Source organism: Anas platyrhynchos, chromosome 3 (genome assembly GCF_047663525.1).
Source record: "Anas platyrhynchos isolate ZD024472 breed Pekin duck chromosome 3, IASCAAS_PekinDuck_T2T, whole genome shotgun sequence".
Taxonomy (NCBI): Eukaryota; Metazoa; Chordata; class Aves; order Anseriformes; family Anatidae; genus Anas; species Anas platyrhynchos.
Window position 1 is genome coordinate 34,063,284 of NC_092589.1, and position 21,931 is coordinate 34,085,214.

The following is a 21,931-nucleotide window of genomic DNA, read 5'->3' on the forward strand; positions in this document are numbered from 1 at the left end:
TGACTCATCTGGTCGTATAATTTTTTTAAACAACGTGGTGTTTGTATGCTGTTTCTTTAAGGAAGGGGCTCTGAGGAAGTCAAAATTCATTCAGGTATTTTGAACCATGGAATGAATGCTCATAAGATAGGTGTTGGTAGCTGCTGTGATGTGGGAGAAAGTCAGTACACCTGAGTGGAACGGGACTACCCTGAACCATGACAGCTTCTGGGCTAGGCACAAAATTGCTTGGTAGAATTGGAAACCAGTCTGGCAGTTCCACCTTTCAGCTACTATTCTGAGGAACTTTTGAAGAAGGTGTCATCGTTTTTTCTAAGTATTGAATGTTTGTTTGCTTTTGTGGTTTGTCTGAAAGATTTCTGAGAACTGGCTTTCATTTTCATTCAATTTATGTCTGAATTATAGGGAATACAATAGTAGAATGAGGCAAATTGGAAACCGGTCTGCTGGCTCAATTACTGAGGAAAAAAATCATGATGTTTGTGTCTGACATCCAGCAATGGATATACAATACTGACTAAAAGAAACGCAGGATAATAACCAACATTTGATTCTCTTTACCCTTTTTTTTCCTAATTTATTGAAAAATAGGAATGCAGCGACAGTGTACATGGTGTCATTCATAAATTTTTTTTCAGTGATGACCTACTGGAGGATTCGGACAGTGAAGAGCATTCCAGATCAGAATCTGTGACAGGTAGGTTATATTTGCTCTGTATAGTACTTTAGAGATCAGAAAGAAAATTGTTTTTCTCAGGCTCTTAAGAAATCCCTGTCAAAAGCAAAGGATATGTATTCATAGTATTTGGGGGGGGAGGAAGAAAAAAAATGACCTGAAACAGTGCCAATAGTTAAGTCATTATTTTTGTGGTGGGAGAGAGTAGATACAGGGGAGAGAAAAAAAAATCACTTTGGTTAATAAATGTCTTATTTGACAACAAGCATTGCTTATCTTGCTGTCAATAAAACACACAAACCAAGTTAAAGGAACTTACTTAGAACAGGAACAAATTAGAGCTGCACAAAACCCTTTAAATTCAGAGGACTGCTAAAGAAAGTTCCTCCATCTTGATTGTTTCTCTGTATGTATGGATTCTGATAGAAATTTATTTATTTTCTCATCCTGAACAAAGCTTTCAAATGGAAGCAGTACAAAGCTATATATGGTGTTTGCATTATTTTCTTAGAGGTCTAATCAGAAATTTTGATGGGTGGGACGATTGCATGCTTGCTTTTCATAGTTCGTTTACACTGCTTAATCAAAAGCAGCAGGGTAGGAAGTAAAGAACATGTGCATGTGCATACACACAAGGGAAAAAAAGACTTGACATTTTTTTCAACGCAAGTATTTATGAAGATGATGCTTTATCATTTATGCTTCAGTCTCAGCTGGATTTTTCCTTTGTAATCAATTAAATTTTTGCATTACTTAATTGAACTCTTCTGATTCACTGTTATTCTTGCAGTGCTGTTTAATTTCATCATGCCCATCTGAACACTGTTGTGTTTTATAGCAGCTGAGAGAGCTCTTCGTATTGTCTGTTACGTGGTGGTAACTCAAGCTTTAGAATAAAATTAAGTGTTTTACAGCTGAGATTGGAGAATGAATCTGCTGAGTTGGAGATTGTCCATGGTGCTGGGCTGGCTAGGAAGAGGGGTGGTACAGGGTGGAACATGAAATGAATCGACTCGATTGGTTGGGTTTTAGTGTGGTGGTCTAACCTGTGTAAAATAATTGTTGAAAAGATCTTACTGTTTACCAGGAGAGCTATTGTCCTGTTTTCTTTACTTTCACTCTTGTTGATAAAACTTGGGGAGCCATTAGCCTATGTGGAAGAATGTTTCTAGACCTTTTGTCTTGTTTCATGACTAACAAGTCTTGATCTTACAGAATGTTACAACATACTGAAACTGTAGAGCAGAAATGTTTCCTTAATTATGAGAATAAGTCCACAATACATGTAATGTGATTCCTTTTTATTTTTAAACATATACTACATTAATCATTTCTGTTTAAAGGGCATACATCACAAAAAGAAACTATGGAAGTCAGCCTTGATATAACAGCTCTCAGCATTCTTCAGCAACCTGAGAAACTGCAGTGGGAAATTGTTGCAAATGTTCTGGAAGACACGGTTAAGGATCTAGAAGAACTCGGTGCAAATCCCTGTTTGGCCAACTGTAAGAGTGAAAAGATGAAGGAAAAACATCTGGAACAACACAACATTCCCTTTCCTTGTTTATTAGCTGGAGGTCTCTTAACATACAAATCACCCGCTACCTCTCCTGTTAGCAGTAACTCTCAGCGGTCACTGGATGGCTTAAGCAGGACTCGAGGTGAGAGTGTCTCGGAACAGGGATCAACTGACAATGAATCCTGCACTAACTCAGAACTGAATTCCCCTCTGGTAAGGAGGACTTTACCTGTATTGCTGCTATACAGCATTAAGGAGTCTGATGAAAAAGCAGGAAAACTTTTTTCACAGATGAACAATATTATGAGTAAAAGTATGCATGATGATGGTTTCACAGTTCCACAGATCATTGAAATGGAGCTGGACAGTCAGGAACAGTTGCTGTTACAGGATCCCCCTGTGACTTACATTCAGCAGTTTGCAGATGCTGCGGCCAACCTAACTTCTCCGGACTCGGACAAGTGGAGCTCTATGGTTCCCAAGCCTGGGACTTTGGTTCAGTGCCTGCGTCTGCCAAAGTTTGCAGAGGAGGAGAACCTGTGTGTAGATTCAATCACTCCTTGTGCAGATGGAGTTCATTTGTTAGTAGGACTGCGGACTTGTCCTGTCGAATCTCTGAGTGCAATAAATCAAGTAGAGGCCTTGAATAATTTAAATAAATTAAACTCGGCACTATGTAATAGAAGGAAGGGTGAAATAGAATCAAGTCTTGCTGTAGTGAATGGCACAAGTATCGATGTAATCCAACATGAGTCACCAGCAGATGTACCAACAACTCCTTTAATAATTCAGCCTGAACAGAGAAGTGTTAGCGGTGGATACCTAGTGCTTTATAAAATGAATTATGCCACTAGAATAGTTACTCTAGAGGAGGAACCAGTAAAAATCCAGCATATCAAAGACCCCCAAGACACAATTACCTCAATGATTTTGCTCCCACCAGATATATTGGATAATCGAGAGGATGACTGTGAGGAACCTGTAGAGGAAATGCAATTAACTTCTAAAAATGGCAATGGGAGAGAGAGAAGATCTGAGATTTCCACTCTTGGGCACCTGGTAATAACTACTCAGGGAGGATATGTAAAAATACTAGATCTTTCGAACTTCGAAATTCTGGCCAAAGTGGAGCCACCTAAAAAAGAGGGCACTGAGGAACCAGATATGTTTGTCTCTGTGATATACTGTTCGGGCACAGACAGATTATGTGCGTGCACCAAAGGTAAGACTCTTTTTAATATGTTTTTTAATGCTTTATATTGCTGTGTTTGGATTGTATTATAGAATGTAAGATGGTAGGCTATAAGTTTCAAGATAGTAATAGGCAAATGCCGTTGAATTTACCTACAGTTTACTTTCGTTCTAGAGAGTGTGGGCTCCATTCCTCCTCTTAAATGTGGATTTTCATGTCTAAAATGGGGATTACTCTTGGGTATGTCCTGGTTGCGTATTGGTTAATGTTGTTGTTGTAGCATCACAGATCTGCTTAAATCCAAAATAAAAGGATTTTTTTAATGTAATTATTTCTGTGCTGGAGATAGGTGCTTCAGAAAAATGTTTTCTGTAAGTATTGGAGATATTCTAGAGAGCAGAGAAGGTGATGCTTTTGTACCTCAATTCAGTGATAAGTTAATAAGATTGTGTCTTCTTTCAGATGGGGCTGCTGGTTCTGTTTAGGCCTTTTTGCAATTGGAATTATTCTGTCTTGGCTCTGAGAGCCAGGACCATGTATGTGGGATTGTTAAATCCTTTTTAAGAAGCACAGTACATTTTGGGGGGTAAAGGGCAGGTGGGTGAGGAGCCTAACTGAAGTCCAGCTGATTGCTGCTTCACAGGAGAAGAGCTGAACCTGTCCCTACAACCCTGAATTTCTCTGTATGCCAATGTCCCATATAGCTCTCCTGCACTCAAATGCAGCTACCGTGGAGATGCTTAGTCTCTTTAAGTGCTAAGCTGAAGGGATGGTTCACACATTATAGAGAACTCCCACCAATACCATGTTGAACTTTACCTCCACCAGAATTTCAGTTGTCACATTTACACCTTTTTAGGTTGCGTCATGTTAATTAGGTAGTCTTCAGATGAGTGGCTGTTAAATCAGTCCTACTTGTTTTTTCTGATAGTCTAGTTTATTGTAAAAATTTTGTCTGCTAAGGACTCTGTATTTATCATATACCTGCTGTGAGTTTTGGCACTGGAAACTTTATATTTACTTTAATACAGTTGAATGCATTGAGTATTAGCAACTAGTATTGATACGTACAGATTGCCAATGGAAACATTTGGATTTATTATATTGTCCTCTTTTAGTAGAAACAGCTAATAAACTGTTGGAGCTTTATTTAATGATGCACATTTTTTCCTTGTTAAAATGGAACTCTAACCCAAAGATTAATTGCTTTTGAAAACTATATGTATCATGTAGATATTTCATATATATAATAATTATATATATATATATATATATATATATATATATATATATATATATATATATAATACATGTCATGTTTTTACCTCTACTGGTCAAACATCAAATCCCATATAAAAACAACCTTGCTAAGCATTTTCCCACAGGATGGTACTGCTATTCATTTAATTCTCACATGAAATCTATTCTGTCTGTCTTGTGTTTAAGGCTAATGACAGAAGTTAAAGGGCTTGCTGTTTCTGTGCATGCTATTTTCCCATCCAGTGTTAGCGTGTATGGTAATGATGTTCTTGTTGCGTTTGGTATTACCAAAACCTGTTTTGGGACCTTGGATGCAAGACGCAGGTCTGTTGATCTGGGAGCATTTATTCTGTGTGTGTAGGAGTATTTGTCTCTTCTGCCTTTATAATCACCACTTCTGTTACTGACTGGAGTTTGTCTTCCTCATAATAGGCAAGCACATCGTTCTGTTTTTTCAGTAGAAACCTCTTTATTTTTTTCTGAGAGTGCTATAGTGTCCATTTAGTAATTTATAAATTCCTTTGCCTACAAGTTCTTTTGTTCTTGCTGCCTTTAAGATAACTGGGATTTTCTTTTTGTTCTGTGGTCCTGCAAACCGCAGGCATTTGTTCCTCTGCCATCAAATTGCCTCTTTTGAATGTAGTACTTCAATAACTCTTCAATTTTTTATTCATTGATTGTTCTTGCCTTTAATTTACACCCACATTGCCTCTATTTAGAACTTTCTATTTTTTTTTTTGCAACCATTTTAAAATGAATTTCAAAAATATTTTGGTTGTTTAAATATCTTGAGAAGTTTGTGTTTGCATTTTGTTCACTTCTGCTTACATAGTTTTTCTCTTTTGAGAAATTAAGTACAAAGTCATCACAGATGTTTAGGGACCAATATTCATTAGAGGTCTGGATTTCAGGATCTGATAAAAGATACATCTGAAACCTTAGAGTCCTAGTATTTCATGTGGAATTTGGAGCTTTATAAAGAATGATCTGATCTTAAGTATAAATAACAGTACTCTAGAAAACTCGGAAATACTAAAAGAAAGAGCAAACCAAAAAGCTCAACTATTTATTTAACTTCTTCCATTCTATATCTAGGTGTATATTTGAATGACAGTGTAAGGAATAGATTTCCCTTAACTTGCGTTCAGTCCTTTAATCCTGCTACTGTAAGTGGGTAAAATTGCTTGCTTATCTGCCAGATGGCCAAAAAGATTTTTCATTATTTTATCTTAAGTGCAGTTTTCTTACGCTTCTTCCAAAATCCCTTCGCAGTCTTTGCTCTTCTGTCTTAACTACCATGTAGGGGATGTGGCTGCAGTCAGACCGTGTAAGGAAGACTGGTGTTGAAAGGAGAAGGGCCACATTCACTGGTGTATTGAATGTTAATCCTAGCAGGTAGCTTGCAGTGCAGTGACGCAGGTGAACATGTTAAGTAAATGCTTTTGAACAAACATGCACTGGAAGTGCTTGGAGGTCATGGGAAAAGCGTTCAAGAATATGGGCTGAGCAGTATGTTCTTTACTATTTACTTGCTCAGGTGGTGGGAGAAGGTACTTGAACATCTCCAAGTTTTGGATGTAGAAAAGCCAACTCTCTCCTGTTCCAGCAGAAGATGCTTGTTGACATGCTAGCATCCTTGGTAGATCATAATTCTCTCTGTAGCTGCCCTTAAGATATAACTGGAAAAAAATATATTTGTGTGAATGGGTGTTTCAGGCTTTGAATGTTTTTATGTAAAGATGTTTTCGACTTGCATTTGACGTCAATCATCTTTGTGGGTTGGGAATAATTATGCTTATCCCACTTAAAAATATTGCACCTTGGTGTCAGCCGCAGGTGCTTCTCCGTGAAGGAGTGTCTGTAGTTGACCTCTGGGGTGAGGTGGTGAAGTATATTCTTGGTTCCAGTTCTGGCAAGCAGAGAATAGACTTTAATCTCTGTGTTTTGCTTTCTTCTCTTACCCTTGGCCAAGGTAAACTATGGTTAATATCCCTCTTAGCAGTGCTTTGTTATCACTTGGGGCTGTTAAACATTTTTGCATCATGTCATTAATATGAAACTTGGCTTAAATTCAGTAGCATCCAAAATATGCTTTATTATTAAACTCTGCAGCGGGCTCACAGCAGTGGAGTGGCCTTCTAGTGGTACTTGACCTCTATGATCTGGTGTTTAAGAGGACCAGATATAATTTGTTTTGGATGGGTAAATTTCAAGGGCAACAGTTATCGCCGCACTCTTTAAATCTGTTTTCATCTAATCATTTTTCTTCTAACTATTGCAGGCCTACCAAAGATTGCTTAAGTGAACAGTCCACACCATGCATTCTACTATTTTCTTTTCTTGTTTTGGGATGTTTCCTTAGCCATTCACTGCTACCGATGTTAGGAACTTCAATGTCTGAAGCTTTCTGAAGAAATATTATCAAGTAGGAAAGTGGGGTGGCATTTCAAATAAATCAAATGCTCTCAGAAGTAGAAACTTTCAGGGTGTTGCTATGATAAATAAAGCAAGTACTTTTCACCCAGACTGCATGATTAAGTAGGTGCTAAAATCTGTGCAGTGGCTCTGGAGTGCTTGAGTATGTTCAAGTCAGTGAAGTATTCTTGGATTGTGCTCACCTGAAATTTGCAATCTAATTCTTTCACAAATCTGCTTTTGAAATATCCATAGCAAGTGAAGGTTTTGCAGTAAATCATTTGCATATTGATCCCCTTGAAAATGTTAGTATTTGGTTTTGCATTTCATCTAGCAAAAGTCTCAACAGAAGGTTGATTTGTTTTAAAAAATGATTCTTCAGTAGTTCCCTAAATTAATGTAGTTAACGTTTTCAGTTTAATTATTGAAGTAGTTTGGGGAAAAGCAGTGGGAAGAAGAAAGTTTTCTTCTTGTTATCATCATAAGAAGGAGGAACTTTACTGCTTTTTTATTCTAGCAATCCTCTTTTCTACCCATGTTGCTTCCCAGCTCCATTTGCAGTTGCATAACCAGCTTCTTGCATGTCATGTTTTCTGGAGTACATTGGATCAGTTCTGGTGGATATTGTCTTTTTCTAATTACTCAAAAAAAGGAAACGTTAAAGAAGACCACAAACATTGTATGTAACCCATCCTGCACGTTAATACCTTAGCAGTTGTTTTATATGTTCATCTATAAGCTCTTTTTTCTTTAGATGTCTATTTTGCCATGTTTTGGGGCATTTGTTTTGTGTACCTAATTTTGCCCAGTTCTTGCCTGCAGTGCTGCGTTATAACAGGAGTTTTTGTCACTCTCCTTTGCTGAGAAAGTAGCGATTTTTTCAGGCTGAAGCTTGGTCTTGTCAAAAATTGAGTTGTATGTGCTAATATTTCTTGTAGCAAGCTTGACAGAACTGGATGGCACTTCCACACATTTGAGAACAAACACCACCAAATTTTGTGCCACTCAGTTATAACAAATTTATTGCTCTTGAGCTGTATGGAGTGTATTTATCACTCTCTCTAGCTTTTTTTCTGTTTTTGTTTTCATGTCTTATTTGTCTCTGTCACTGGGCTTTGTCAGCCTTGTGCATTAACATATTTGAAGTTGAGGAATCAGTCAAGTGTTTTCAATTTTCTGCCTTCATAGGCGATGGGATCTAATGGGGATGGGAGGGACTGAGTTTTTTTGCCAGAATTATTGTTGGAAATGATCCTAAGGAGATCATCTCAAGGTCAGGATCAATTACACATACCCTTTCAGAAGGAGATCAACCTGTTTTTGAGGTTCTTCTGCATTGGAGAGGTAACAGCCTATTCACAGAATTTCTTCTAATGCACAATGTCCTTGATGAATTCTTTTTTTCTGGTCTCTAGTCTGTGTTATCTGTGCTGATTGGAGTCAGTTGTGCCGTCCTTAATTGACATGGCAAAGATCCCTACAAAAGGGAGTGGGGACCTCAAGCCATTTGTTTTCATCAGCTCAATACCTCAGTTGTTTTAAACTTCCCTCAGGGGCTTTGAAAGAAGAAAAAAAAAAAACAAGTATTGCACTCCCTTCCCAAAAGATCTTCTCAAGTCCACATGCTTCTTGACCCAGAAACAGCCACAGTAATCCTACAGATGTCTTTAAAGGAATTCTTCTTTTCTGTTTAATAACTGCGCTCTGTACATACTGTCTGTGCATGTACACACTAGGACGTTTGCACTTTGGAGCAGGAAGCTGAAACGGGTTCATCTTATGACTCACAAGAACCTCTTTTACAGAACTGCTGGCTAGCTGATTTTCCGTTTTCCCATAATAATGCATTTAATTATTCCTTGCCCGGCATGGTAGCTTTCACTCGTCTCTAGTCAATCGCATTCTATTTTTTTGTGACCCAGGATGGAATTTTACAGCTGAAATGTCCAAGAATAGAGAAAATTCTGTTAGAGCGAGGCTTTGGGAAGCTTTCTTGGGGAAATCTTAGAGGTGTTCCGAACTAGTATGTAGGAACCAACCCTTGTTTATTGGCTAGTTGCCTGTGGTATGGCTTAGTGGTCTTAATGCCCTTATCTTTGGGGTATTGGTTGATTGTGTGCTTGTGTTGTGATAGCTGTCGACATCTGTGTCATTGTTCCAAGTTCCTGCCAAGATGTAGGATACCTTGAGTGTATCAAACACTTTGCCAGATTGGCTTTCTTTGACATGTCCTCTAACTTGTGCCAACGCTGCCTTCCTGGAACTGATTGCTGGTGTGATGGAAGGAAGCTTGGGATTCATTTGGATGGATTTCTGATTTTTACCTTCCATATGTGTAACTAACCCACCAGGTTCTTAAATCTGAGCAAGTTAGAGATTTTAAATACAGTTCAGAATTAAACTAGAGGCAGGCACTGACCTATTCTCCTTAATCACCAGTGATAGGACCCACAGGAATGGTGTCATGCTGAGGCAGGGGAAGTTTAGGCTGGACATCAGGAAGAGGTTCCTCATCGAGAGTGTGATCATACCCTGGAACAGGCTTCCTAGGGAAGCAGTCACTGCACCAAGCCTGTCTGAATTTAAGAAGTGATTGGACTGCACATTTAGTCACATGGTCTAACATTTTGGGTAGACCTGTGTGGTGCCAGGAGTTGGACTCGATGATTCTTATGGGTCCCTTCCAACTTGGGGTATTCTATGATTCTATGACTCTACCCATGTTTTTAATGCTCTACCTGCTATTTTCAGGAAATATAGTGATACTGTTTTCTAATTATTCTCCTTTATGATCACTGAGAAAGTCAGTGTGAGCTTTAATGTCTTCTTGCTAGTGCAACAGAAGCATTTGTCATCTCTGTCCAAAATTGATACAAGCATTGAAGTCTTCAGGTAAACTACTAATTACTCATCCAGTACTTTATAATTCTAGTAGTAAACATCGTGAGTCCCTTTCAGTCTGGTAGTACATACCACAAGCAAGTAAGAACTCAAATAAACAAGTAAGCAAATAAATAAATAAATAAAGCAAGGATGACAAATCAACATTGACTTTTGCACAGATTTTTTTTCTGGCACTTGACTACAGGAGCTATGGTAACACTACAACAAATAAGCAGGCATCGTCAGAAGGTCATCCTGAGATGTTCTGTGAGAACAACCACCTCTTCTGTGACACAGAAGCAAAGCCACCCGCAGGGTTTTGGAAAGCTTGCACAGGCACTAATTAATTTATAGGCTAATACAGTATTGCTAATGTTCATGATAAAGTTTTTTCACAGAAACATGTTAAAAACAATAAATAAGTGAGACATTTCAAGTTTAGCACAGAGATTTTCTTCGAAGAGTGGTGGAATCTTCTAGGAATTCAGGGACTTACTCTTCTTGTAGTGTGGCTAAAATCATAAGGCTTTTTTTTGCTGCTGTTAATTAGCAGTACTTGCTACTATTACCAATTAGCAATTTATTGGCAGCTAATTCATTAGCTAATGATCAATTCCAAAATGATTGTTGGTTAAAACAAAACAAATCCAACCACCTACAGATTGAGTAGACCTTGGCATCACGTTCCCTTAGACAAGCCCACAACTTCCCTGTCTCCTGCTCTGAGCCATACAACTGGTAAATGGCCAGGTCAGTCTGAACTTCCATTTCACTCGGCTGTGCTATTTTCCAGGACAGGAGATTCTCGGGTTTTGATCACTGAGATCACGCAGATCATGGATCTTTGGGCAGTAAACAGAATGGGAAAGAACTGAGGTTTGGCTTACCACCAAACGGAGCTGAGTTTCCTAACATGTCCCTAATTCTCATTGTTTAAGAAAATTGCTGTGTGGTTGTGAGCTATATAATGTTAATTGCCATAATTGTGAGCAATATAATCTTAAGGAAGTTCACTCTAAGCATTATTTACTAGAACTATTCTTTTTTTTCTCTGCTCTTGGCATCTACTGCTGACATACTGTTCTGCATCGGGGTGGGTGTATGGAGTGCAGAAGAGGCAGTGTGGGCTTCTTATGGGATTTCTGTAAGAAAAGCCCAATAGGAAATGGCTTAGTGGCTTAATAAAATAACTGTTTTAAAGAGATAAACTGAAAAGAAAATGCAGATGGTAAATCTTACGTCCCTTCAGACACCAGGAGCCCTATTCTCATGCAGTATCACTCTGACCCCACAGCATGTAGCATCAATTCTGGCCATTGGGCGGTTCCTCCTTTTTGGTGATTCAAGCTCTAACAGTCCTCTTTTTATTCAGTCTTGTTAAAACAGTAATGTTATTAAGGTGTTTTTAATGGGTCTTTCTTACTGAGATCCAGTAAAACCTTGCACCATCTCTCTTTGTGCCTTAATCTCTGTGTGTTTCACTTCCTCCTGCTCCCCCAGTGCAAAACATGGACCTGCTGATTATGCTTTTATTTTGGATTTTTATTACCTACATTATCTCAAGTTTGTTTGTTTGTTTCAGTTGACCTGGACAGTTTGCCTAGCAAGGTTTTTCATAACGAGTCAGGTGCTGAAGGGCATTCTGCTATCAATTTTCAGAAAAAAAAAAAGCAAAAAAAACCATAGAAGGCCTTGCAGGATTTCTTTTTTCTCTATATATATTCCAGTAATTGGGATTTTTGTGACTACTAAAACTGTTAAAAACATTTTTCCATGACCTTACTTTTTTTCTCAGTGATTTCTCTGTTTACCACCAGCGATAGGCACAGATGAATTCTGTCATTTATGATGGGCAACTTCATTGAATGATTTCAGGATTCCACCAATACATTTTGTCCACTGAATATTTTGGAATTGCCCTTCTGACTGTTGTACTGACCAGTGTTGTTATTCGAAGTCTGTTAAAAGATATGAAGAGCCCTTTATTTAGGAGAGTTCAGCGGGAAAATGACTTGTTCAATTCTCAGATATTGAACTTGGAAAGGAAACGTATGCAATGTGTACAAACAAAGTATGAAGGCCTTAGCTGACGTGGTGGAACAGTTTCTGTTTAACTCATGGTTTGGGTTATGGAAAGTATCACAATTGTTATGATTGGGGTTTCTACTGGGACTTGTTTAGTTAATTGCCTTTTATCCCCCTCTTCCCTAATATTTTCTTTCCCTTTGTGAGATTCACAGCTGAAGTTAGTATTTTGGTAGTTCACCCTGAAAAATGTCATAGCAATAAAGCAAAATGAGTTTTCATGTTCCAGGTCCTGTATAACTATGACTGTAGTCATAATTGTGTAGCACTTTGTCTGGAAGCTTGTCTTATGAATCAAGTTTAACCATATGCGTGTCTAAATTTGCTTCTTTCATTGTCTGATGATTTTAGGTGGAGAACTTCATTTCCTTCAGATTGGAGGAACCTGTGATGACATAGATGAAGCTGATATACTCGTAGATGGATCCCTTTCCAAAAGTGTAGAACAGTCTTCAGAAGGTGCCAAGCCCTTATCTAACCCTTCCAGTCCAGGCATTACAGGTAAATTGTACATGTTTAAACATAATTATATTGCTTTTATTATTCTTGGAAGTTGCATGGTGAAGTGATTGTGAGTTATTTAATATAAATAATAATTTTATACTTTGTTTTATTACCCTGCGGTTGGGTTGTGTAATTTTTATGTATATTTGCCACTGCTTATATACAAGTGTAACATTTTAGCACTTCCCAATTCTCAAAAATCCTTTTGTGTAACTGATTGTTTTTCCAATCACTGCATGTTATCATAAGCAGGGCAAACAAGGAAAAAAACAGGTAATTGTGCAGACACTGAACTTCCCTCACAATTTAAATAGGCTTGAACTGATTATTTGGAACAAAAATAATATGTTCATCATCTAAAGTTGTCTTAGTTTCATGCAGACGACATCCAGCTCTACATAAGAAAACTTTGCAAAGTTTATTTGATAAGTATTTTTGCATGCAATGAAGTTAATGGTATCTATACTTGAAGTAGTGCAGTTGCTGTTGTGAAATAAACTTAAGGTATTAAGTCTTGGATTTCTGTTTCTCATAGTTGATTTAGGTTGAGCCTTGCTCAAAATCTGCCATCATTTACATGTCAGTTTGCTTCCTGGAAAGCTGTTTGCTCTTGGACTGAAAGAAACAATTGTTTCTAATTGTCCAAATTCCATTTTTAGCTTAAACATGATATTTAGGTCTTTACTGCAGTTCTTGTTCACCCAGTTCTGCCATCCGCTTGCTTTTGTAGTATCCTGGCCCACTTGGGTAAACCAGGTGCTTTGGTGAGAGGTAAAGTTCATTTAAGTAGTCACATAAAAAGGTTGAAAAACAGGAGGGTCTCCTCCTGCTTGTAGGAGAAAATGGTGTGTGTGCAGGTTATGTGAGCTCCTGTGGGGCCCTCATATCTTTTCTCAGTCCACATGAAGTATGCTTCATTGTAAATAATTTGGCACTAAGACTTAACAAATCTAATTTTGTTGGTTAAGCCCGAGGAAGATTTGAGTCATATTGAGGTTTCTGAAGTATAGTCTAGCTGTTTTGGTGGTGGTGGTGGTTGTTTGGGGGAACTGTTGATGAGAGAACTGTAAAAATATTGTGTTTTTCATTTTGATTTAACCTGCAGCTGTTGTTGATAGAGACGCATTATTTCAGTTGGGTTGGAGTTTGGAGGTTTTGGTCATGTCTGTTGGGACAGAAGTAGGGCTATGCAGGAAACCGATGACTCTTAAATTAGAAAAAAAAATGAATCTGTGAAGTATGAAGGCAAAGCAATGGTAGAATGTAATTTATTCTTGCGGCCATGACTGTCAGAGAAATTATGTTTATTTTTTTTTGTGGGTGATGGTAGAGTGTCTACTGCAGGTACAGAGGACAAAAGCTGGGAGGGACTGAGTGGCAATACAGGGATGGTTCTGGATAATGAATGGCATCTGTCACCAGCCTACTTGCTGTCTGTCTCCCCAAAATCCTACTTGCATCCGGCCCTATGACGCGTTGTTCTGGGCTCTGTTTGTAAGGTTCCTGATTTTATTTAGCAAGCAGGAAAGAAATCAAAAGAGGGAAGGAAAAGTTGATTTTCAGTATAAGATTACCTCTACGCAGCAGTACAGCAGTTGCTGTCTTCTGCTCTGCACTATGGCTTTGAGGACTGAATTTCTCTTGCTGCTCCTCTTTCTCCAAAGGAACCATTCCTGAAGTTTGAAAACTGCTAAGTACTAAACTGCTGTACATACGTGAGGGAAGGAAGGCTGTGGTTTTCTTCTGCACCTTTCTTCTTCTGGTAATGGCAAATGAAGCAGTAAACTCTTCATAGAGAATGTGAATATTCAGGACATAAATCTGCTTCATTAGATGCATTCCCTTTACAATAGCTTAACAGATTTAAGTGACTTCCACTCAGAGGGTAACTTTGACCAACCTGATGAGTCAAAATGATGATAATTACCATTTAAATTCTGCCAGTAATGTGATGGCAAAATTATTTATTTATTTTTTAACTCTCCTCCATGCAGTCTGCAGTATAGACCGTACTGAAATATGACCTAGTGCAACAGATTTACTTATGCGTGAACTTCTAAATAGTTATACATTTAAGTAGCCCCCAAGTTGCAGGTCTTCCTTTAAGCACTAATATAATTCAGGGAGTGTAGTGTTGCTTGATCTTGGTCTGTACTTGTTCCCAGTGAGATGCTGGAAATAGCAGCGGTCAGACAAATCGAGTACTGTTCTGCTGTGCTCTCAGGCTGAGCTCCTAGAAGCTGTGAGGAGTTGGATAATCATTGGAAGCCAGCCCCCAAATGAGGGGCTAGGCAGGAGGTTGAACCTAAAAGACTGAAGAGTTCTTAGAACTGCCTGGGTTAACAATATTTGTGCCCATAATACTGGAGTCTTAATGTGTGTGTGAGTGATTGCTAGGACTGTGCAAACATCCTCTGAAGTAATGAAGCTGTCAGAATGATAGGGATCATCCTCAGGCGTTGCCCCCAGCATCCATCACATCAGTGTTGCTTCTCTTTTAATCCAGGTATGTCAAGAAGAAATGTTTTTGTCCATTTCTTTGCATGTTTTTCAGACAGACGTAGCTCAAAGACGTAGGCTTTTTCAGAAAGACGTAGGCTTTTTCTTCTGGGGAACCGAACTCCTAGGCTGATCTGACTGAGCATAAAGCCTTAACCTATGTCCCATGTCACAGTTGGTGGCAGACAGCATCAGGCTGTTTTATGAAATCACTTTGGTGTTCTCTGAAACTGTAGCTGTGGTCAGGATAGAACCCCCAGTGACAAGCACAAGCTTTTGTCTGTCTATTGTACATATCATATCGAGTGTTTTGTTCATGTTTGTTTCTCCACTGTATGCACTCTGGAACAGTTGCATTTACAGTTTGGCTGCATTTTAAAGGGTATTGTTGTAGAAGGAAATGTGTTAACACTACCAGATCTACCAGGTCATGCATCTTAATTGCAATTTCCTTTTAAGGGAAGGGGTGTTTTTGTGGTAAAGTAATGTAAAATATGTCTTTTTTTTTTTCTTTTTTTTTTAATCAACTTGGAACCAGTTTGAAACACCTTTTTTATTTTGCTACTAGTACTTCAACTTACTGTAACTCATTATTACAGTACAATAAAAGTCATGTAATTTTGCAGAAGAAGATAATTTTCCAGTGCTGTCAAGCATACTTAAGTCTTTAATTTTTCAGGTTCAGGGCCTGATGTATATGGTTGCTCTGAATCTGTAACAGTTGCTTTTGGAGGGGAGAAGGAGAGCAAATTAGCAAAAAATCCAATCTGTTGAAATACTGAACTGATATACAGTTTGAGCTATGATCTCAGTTCTTGTTGCAATATCGCACAGTTAAAAAGGTTCATATTTGGCAGTAAAAGATAAATAAAACGAAGGTGTTCTCTGTATTATTAAATTTCTGCAGCATTTTTAATCTTTTTAGCTTTTTTGCGCTTCATAGACTAAAAAGCAGAAGTTACAGCTTCTGCAGTATGAGTGAATTTTCTGCCTGACCCTGGGTCTCTCATCTTGAGCTTCTTCACTTTTCTGGAAGAATTGTGCGTGTTTTCTCCTCTCAAGCTAGAGGATGTGATCTTGTTACTGATTTCACTCATGCTTGCTTTGCAAGATAGTGTCTAGGTTCAGACTCTGCACTGAGGGTGTGGTATTTCTTTTGGTGCTGAGTTTTCCTTTACAACTAAAAGTTGTTGTTGTTTTTTTTTGTTTTGTTTTTTTTTTCTGAAACATATTTTTAAGAGAAAATGCTCAAAATCTAAGAAAACGGTCATTATGCATATCTTATTTTCTCTAATGTTTTCAATGCTTTTGTTGGAGGAAACCTGATTATTTGTAGAGTTCTAGATTATTATCCAGTGAACCTGTTTCCTCAGGGCAAGATTTGAATATGAAGACAAGATACTTGTTTAGGAACGGTGTCTTTTCAGTGCATTATATAAAGCATGCTTGTTTTTCCTTTATTCCTCTTTTAAGCTAAACTGAGAGCTTCCAAAGCATTCTACTGATCTACCATAAAATAAGTCTGCATTGATAGGCAGGTGCCAAAGCAATGTTTTAAACGACAGTGATAAAAATATTTTGACTCCATAGTAATTCCATGTGGCTGTTTTCATGGAATGTATTTATTTTTTTCTCTGAGTCCATAAGGGTGTAAAAATGTTTTAATCAGCTTTATATCATCAAAGTGTAGCTGGCTAACTATTTCTTGGGATGCTTCTGGTTGAATCTCAGACAGCATGCTCAGAGATCTCAGTACTTAGAAAACTTACTCCAAATTAGTTATCTTCAAAGGATACTGGCTTCAGCTTCAGGGCTAGCACTTTTTTAATTTTTGTGTCACACAGACATTAATTTTACTGCAGCAGTTTGGTTATATTTCAAACTGTTTATAGGATGTTCTGGGAAATAAATACATCTGCATAACAAATATGTATGTTCTTTAATTATTCAGGAGTTGATCTTTTGGTGGACCAGCCATTTTCCCTTGAAACACTGACGTCCCTGGTAGAACTGACCCGTTTTGAGACCTTAACACCACGATTTTCAGCCACTGTCCCTCCCTGTTGGGTAGAAGTCCAGCAAGAGCAGCAGCAAAGGAGGCATCCTCAGCATTTGCACCAGCAGCACCATGGAGATGCAGCTCAACATACTCGAACTTGGAAGCTACAGACAGACAGGTAAATAGGGTAATGGTACAAAAAAGAATCGTGTGTATTGCTTAACCAGCGTGTGTAGCTGGTGTAATCACAAATTTCAAGTGATTTAATTGTTTTAAAATAGTGTGCAAGTTTAAGAGTATGTGTTTTCAAAGATACCAGTCCTTATTTCATAGTTTGCAAGGAAGCTCTTCATGCCATAGTTGTTGTAATGGACTTGGAAACAAATTGAAAAATCACATTTTGAATTCGTATATTTTTATACACCAAAGTTGTATTTCTTTATGTAATTAGACAAGCATATTTGCCAGAATTAGGTATTCTTGTTCTATAAAAAGTCTGATTCGCTCTTATGTATATGCGAATTCTTAGCAATTTTTTAGTCGGAAAACACAAGCTCTAGGTGCCAGTATGAATGTAGTCGTTGTCCTAAACTACGTTGTGTTGCATTTTACCTTAAAATGTGAAAATAGAGTGTGGATTTATATCTGCTCTTGTCAAGTAAAATCTTTATATGTGAGACGATACTTGAGCCAATATAGTGCCTTTGCTGTGCTAAAATGTAGGCAATATTTCCATTGATATGAATTGTGCTGACACAGCATGTGTGTGAACTTGGAACTCTTCTGCGATTTTAGAGGCTGGAACAGCTGTATTGCAGTCTCCTTGAGGAGTTGGTTAAAACCTAGCTAAGGTAGTTTTCTATGTGTTGTTTTTTTTGTTTTTGTTTTTGTGTGTTTTTTTTTTTTCATGAAAAATACTTGGAAAAACACAGGCTAAATTTGAGTTGCGTAGTATGTTTTTGAAGAGAAATGTGTAATAATGTACTACAAGGTGTTTTGGATTAAACTGTTACACATCCATCCCACTGATGTCTAAGTTTTAGATATTAATGCAGAATCTAAGTGCTCATAGAGTGGAAACAAAGGCCCAAAGACACTAGGGGAGCTAGAGTTCATATGTGAAGGGAAAGAAATGTGTGAAATAAGTGAAAGCTAGCAAATGTTAATGAGACGTTTCAGATGGGTAAACAGGTCTGGAAGGTATGGGTTGCAGGCATTCCAGGGCTGACACCTAACATAAACTGAACTTGCTTTAACTTAAATATTCATAAATTATGGTTAAAAACTTACAGAACATTACAGGTTTTGAAAGCTGTCTTTATCTAGTGATTTTGCTTTGCATGAGTGAAATATTCTGTTTGTGCCATGTGGAAAGGAGGCCTTTCCATGCAAAACAACTTCCAGTTGCATCTGTTGATGATCCAGTGTGTCCAGCAACAGTTGAAAAAGTAAAAATCTACCAAAGTGAATTAAGATATGAATAAAATTAATAAAAAAGAAATCTTACTAATATTTGTTGACTTAGAAGAAAATAATTACTTCTGCTGCAAAGTAAAATAGGAATGCAAAGAGGTAAAATTGAAAATTTTGTGTTAGTAATGAAGAACTTTAACAGCTGCCAAATGACACGTAGAAAATGATCAAATTACAGCCCCTTTGTAGGATAAAATATAGGTTCTTAAGGTTGAGAGCAAAGTTAGTTTTTAATTAAAAGATATCTGGGAAGAAACTTTGTGATTTCAGGGTTTGTTGACTTAATATGAGGCTTCTTTTATCTTTTCTTTGAGTGCCTTATGCTGATTCTTATCAAGATGCGGGATTACAGGTTTAGATGGATGAGTAATGCAACTTGATAAAGTAATTCTTTTGCTTCCCAAATAGCTAGAAGGAAATAAAGCTATAAATGTGTTTCAGGGAAGGTCATTATGTTACACTTTTTCAGTCCTACTTTGTTACTTTTAAAAGGCTATGTAACAAAGAAAAACTGAAAAAGCAGAATCTGTTTTACCATATGAATTATCATCTAAACATCAATGTTTCCTATTCGGTGAAAATTTTAACTTGCATGTTAAATTGGATAGATTATTTTTCAAAAGTACATGAATTCCTAGGGTTTTTTGCTAAAACAGTGACATCTGAGTGTCCTTTTATTTGTCTCGATTTTTTTTGAAATGTGGGAAATATGTCTGTGTATAAGATACTCTGAGAATAAGTGAAGGAAGGAAGAGTTAGCTATTCATGTGGTTTCCAGTGGTCATTGCCTGGAAATGGATGTGCAGCGTAAAGCGGAGTTGTAGTGGAAGATCAAACATTGATGAGATGTTTTAGAAAAGGTATGAAGAGGGGTGTTGGAAAACATGTCGTAGATAGTTGTAAGAGTGATGGTGCGTTTGCATTTAGAACATAGTCTTGATTATGTGTTCTTCTTTAAAAAAGATACTATAAAATTAGGAGGGTTCCAAAGGTGAGAAAAGTTGTTAAAGTAACTCAGGCTATCAGAGAAAAGTTAAATTTGGAGTGCATGTACTGAAATATTGAGAAAATAATGAGGAAGTACATGATTTTTTTGTCTTCTTTGAAAATTTGCACACAAATGTAAGGATGTGCTTAACAGAGAGATGGGGAATTCAGAAACTGGTTAAAAGGGAGAAATTTTTTATTCATGACATTAGATTGTTCATTGCCACAGGTATGAGAAGATCTCTTTGCTATTGCAGATTAATGTGAGACCTACATGGAGGGTCATTATTCCCTTTGTGCCTTTTGAGAGATACTTAAAACTTCCTTTAGCTGCTACTGAATTCTCTCAAAAATACTTCTAGGGTAAGCAAATTGCTGTTCTAATTTGGTATGGCAGTGTGCATCTTCCAACACACCGAGTACAACAGACAACTGAGACCAAGTGATTTGTATTCATTTCTCTACTTGTACCACAGATTTGTTTTGAACTGGATGAGCAGAATATTACTTGGTAGTTCAGAAGGCTTTTGAGTGTTCCTTTGAATGTCTCATTGACTCCATGTTTTACATGACCCCATAGGAATATCAAAACACATTAAAAATAAATAACAAAACCTGCCTGTTTTGTAGTGGGCTAAGTATCTTAAAGGACAGAGGAAAGGTATGAATGATTCGGATGTGGTCTTAGTGTTAATGCTTGCTTTTCCCTGGAGTTGTAGGATGAATTTTTGTTATTCTGCATATCTGAGTTTGTACCATAGCTGAAAATTCTCGACTGTTGCTTCTTAAATCAAAGCCACAAGCTGTATACTGTCCGTCTTTGACCAGCCCCCAAAATAAATAATTTCTGATACTGCTGCTTCTGGGAAGCTGGCATGCAACTTCAGAAGTCCTGTCACTGGTTTTCTATGTGATCAGTGGTAAATTACTAGAGGTGTACAACAGTGTGGTTTGTACCATGTTTGTCTGAATTGCAAATGCTGTTTATGCTTCTTGGCTTCTGGTTTCCTCTTGGTCTAGAAGTTTTCTGCCATAGCATGAATAGTGCTGCCCTTCTGCCCGCTTACTAGTTTGCCAGCCCTGCTTTTCTGAGACAGACTACTGTTTTGTTGTAAAACTTCTTTTTAACTCCTCTTCTTTGTTCGGTGGCATAAAATTAAGTAGACATGGTTTAATAAGATTAAATAATTATGATAACCTCAATTGTGACCTGTGTTTTAATAGAAAGTGTTAGTAATTTGTATATGCATGTAGGCAGACAATAGGAACATGCAAACGTATGAGAAGTGTTACACCTTGTTTTTTAAAGATAAAGCTTACAATTTCTTAAATGGATGTGTTCTGTAAAGTCATTTCCAGCCATTGGAGGAACTGGGCAAATGCTCTGTTTGTAAGCAGGAGGAGTTAAAACTCAGCTTTTTATGTGTACCTGGAATCTGTTATAAGTGTGTTATACTTGGTAAGAAGCACTTCTCATGCTGTATAAATTATCAGATGTATTAAAAAAAGAAAAATTGTTGTTTTTTTTTTTTTAAAGTAGTATTTTGAGCATTCTAGATGTAACTGTTGTAATACTGAAAAGTGACCATGTTTAACACTTCCCAGTACAGAAGACCAACTTGCAAGATTGCAACGCATTTACTTTCATGTTTTTATACTGTTCAGCAACTGAAAGATCCTTTTTTAGTGTGTTGTTTTTTTCGTTTAATGTTTTTCTAGAAACGAAACTGATATTTTTAGTAATATGGACTGTATGTAGCAGGACTGTAACGAAGATAACAGGGAATCTTTTCACTGCTGCTTTTATCCAGTCTTTGACTCACCCTCCCTTATTTTATTAATTGGCTTTTAAAGTGTTCTTTACAAAGTGAAGGTGGTCAATCACAGCTTGAAAGGCTTCTATGTTAGAAATTGTATGTTAACTAACACAAAATAGTTTTTTTCTTTTTTTAAAGAACATATGCATAGATGAAGAATGCACTGGGTAAAGCTGTCTGCTTGATCTGAATCTTAACAGTGGCTCATTGTTTTCTTGTTTCCCGACAGCAACAGCTGGGATGAGCATGTCTTTGAACTGGTTCTTCCAAAAGCCTGTATGGTTGGGCATGTGGACTTCAAGTTCGTTTTGAACTCAAACATCACAAACATTCCCCAGATCCAAGTGACTTTACTGAAAAATAAAGCTCCAGGCTTAGGGAAAGTCAATGGTAAGAAAGCACGTAAGATCTCTTTAAAAACTTTGTGTTTTTTTTCTGCTCAAGCTCCTTATTCTCTGTGAGGTATGCTGGAAGATGTGGTTGAAATTATGTAAATATTTTCATTTTTTATTTCCTTAGTTCTATTTCTCAGGAGCATGTTCTTTTTTTCACTTAACATGTTCAAAGGTAAACTGGGAAAACAAACTCGATAAACAGTTTCAAAATACTGAATTTTCTACAT

The 21,931-nt window shown here is 37.4% G+C and overlaps 1 protein-coding gene across 8 annotated transcripts in view; it reads left to right on the forward strand.

Moving 5' to 3' along the window:
- Nucleotides 1-21,931, forward strand: part of BIRC6 (baculoviral IAP repeat containing 6) — a 173,593-nt gene that overhangs the window by 23,468 nt on the left and 128,194 nt on the right. For all 8 annotated transcript variants that reach the window (XM_027453918.3, XM_027453921.3, XM_027453924.3 and 5 more), the window contains exons 9-13: nt 639-697; nt 2,020-3,417; nt 12,382-12,531; nt 16,985-17,210; nt 21,539-21,699. In XM_027453918.3, the coding sequence (XP_027309719.1) occupies nt 639-697; nt 2,020-3,417; nt 12,382-12,531; nt 16,985-17,210; nt 21,539-21,699 (1,994 nt within the window). The remainder of the gene's footprint in view (nt 1-638; nt 698-2,019; nt 3,418-12,381; nt 12,532-16,984; nt 17,211-21,538; nt 21,700-21,931) is intronic.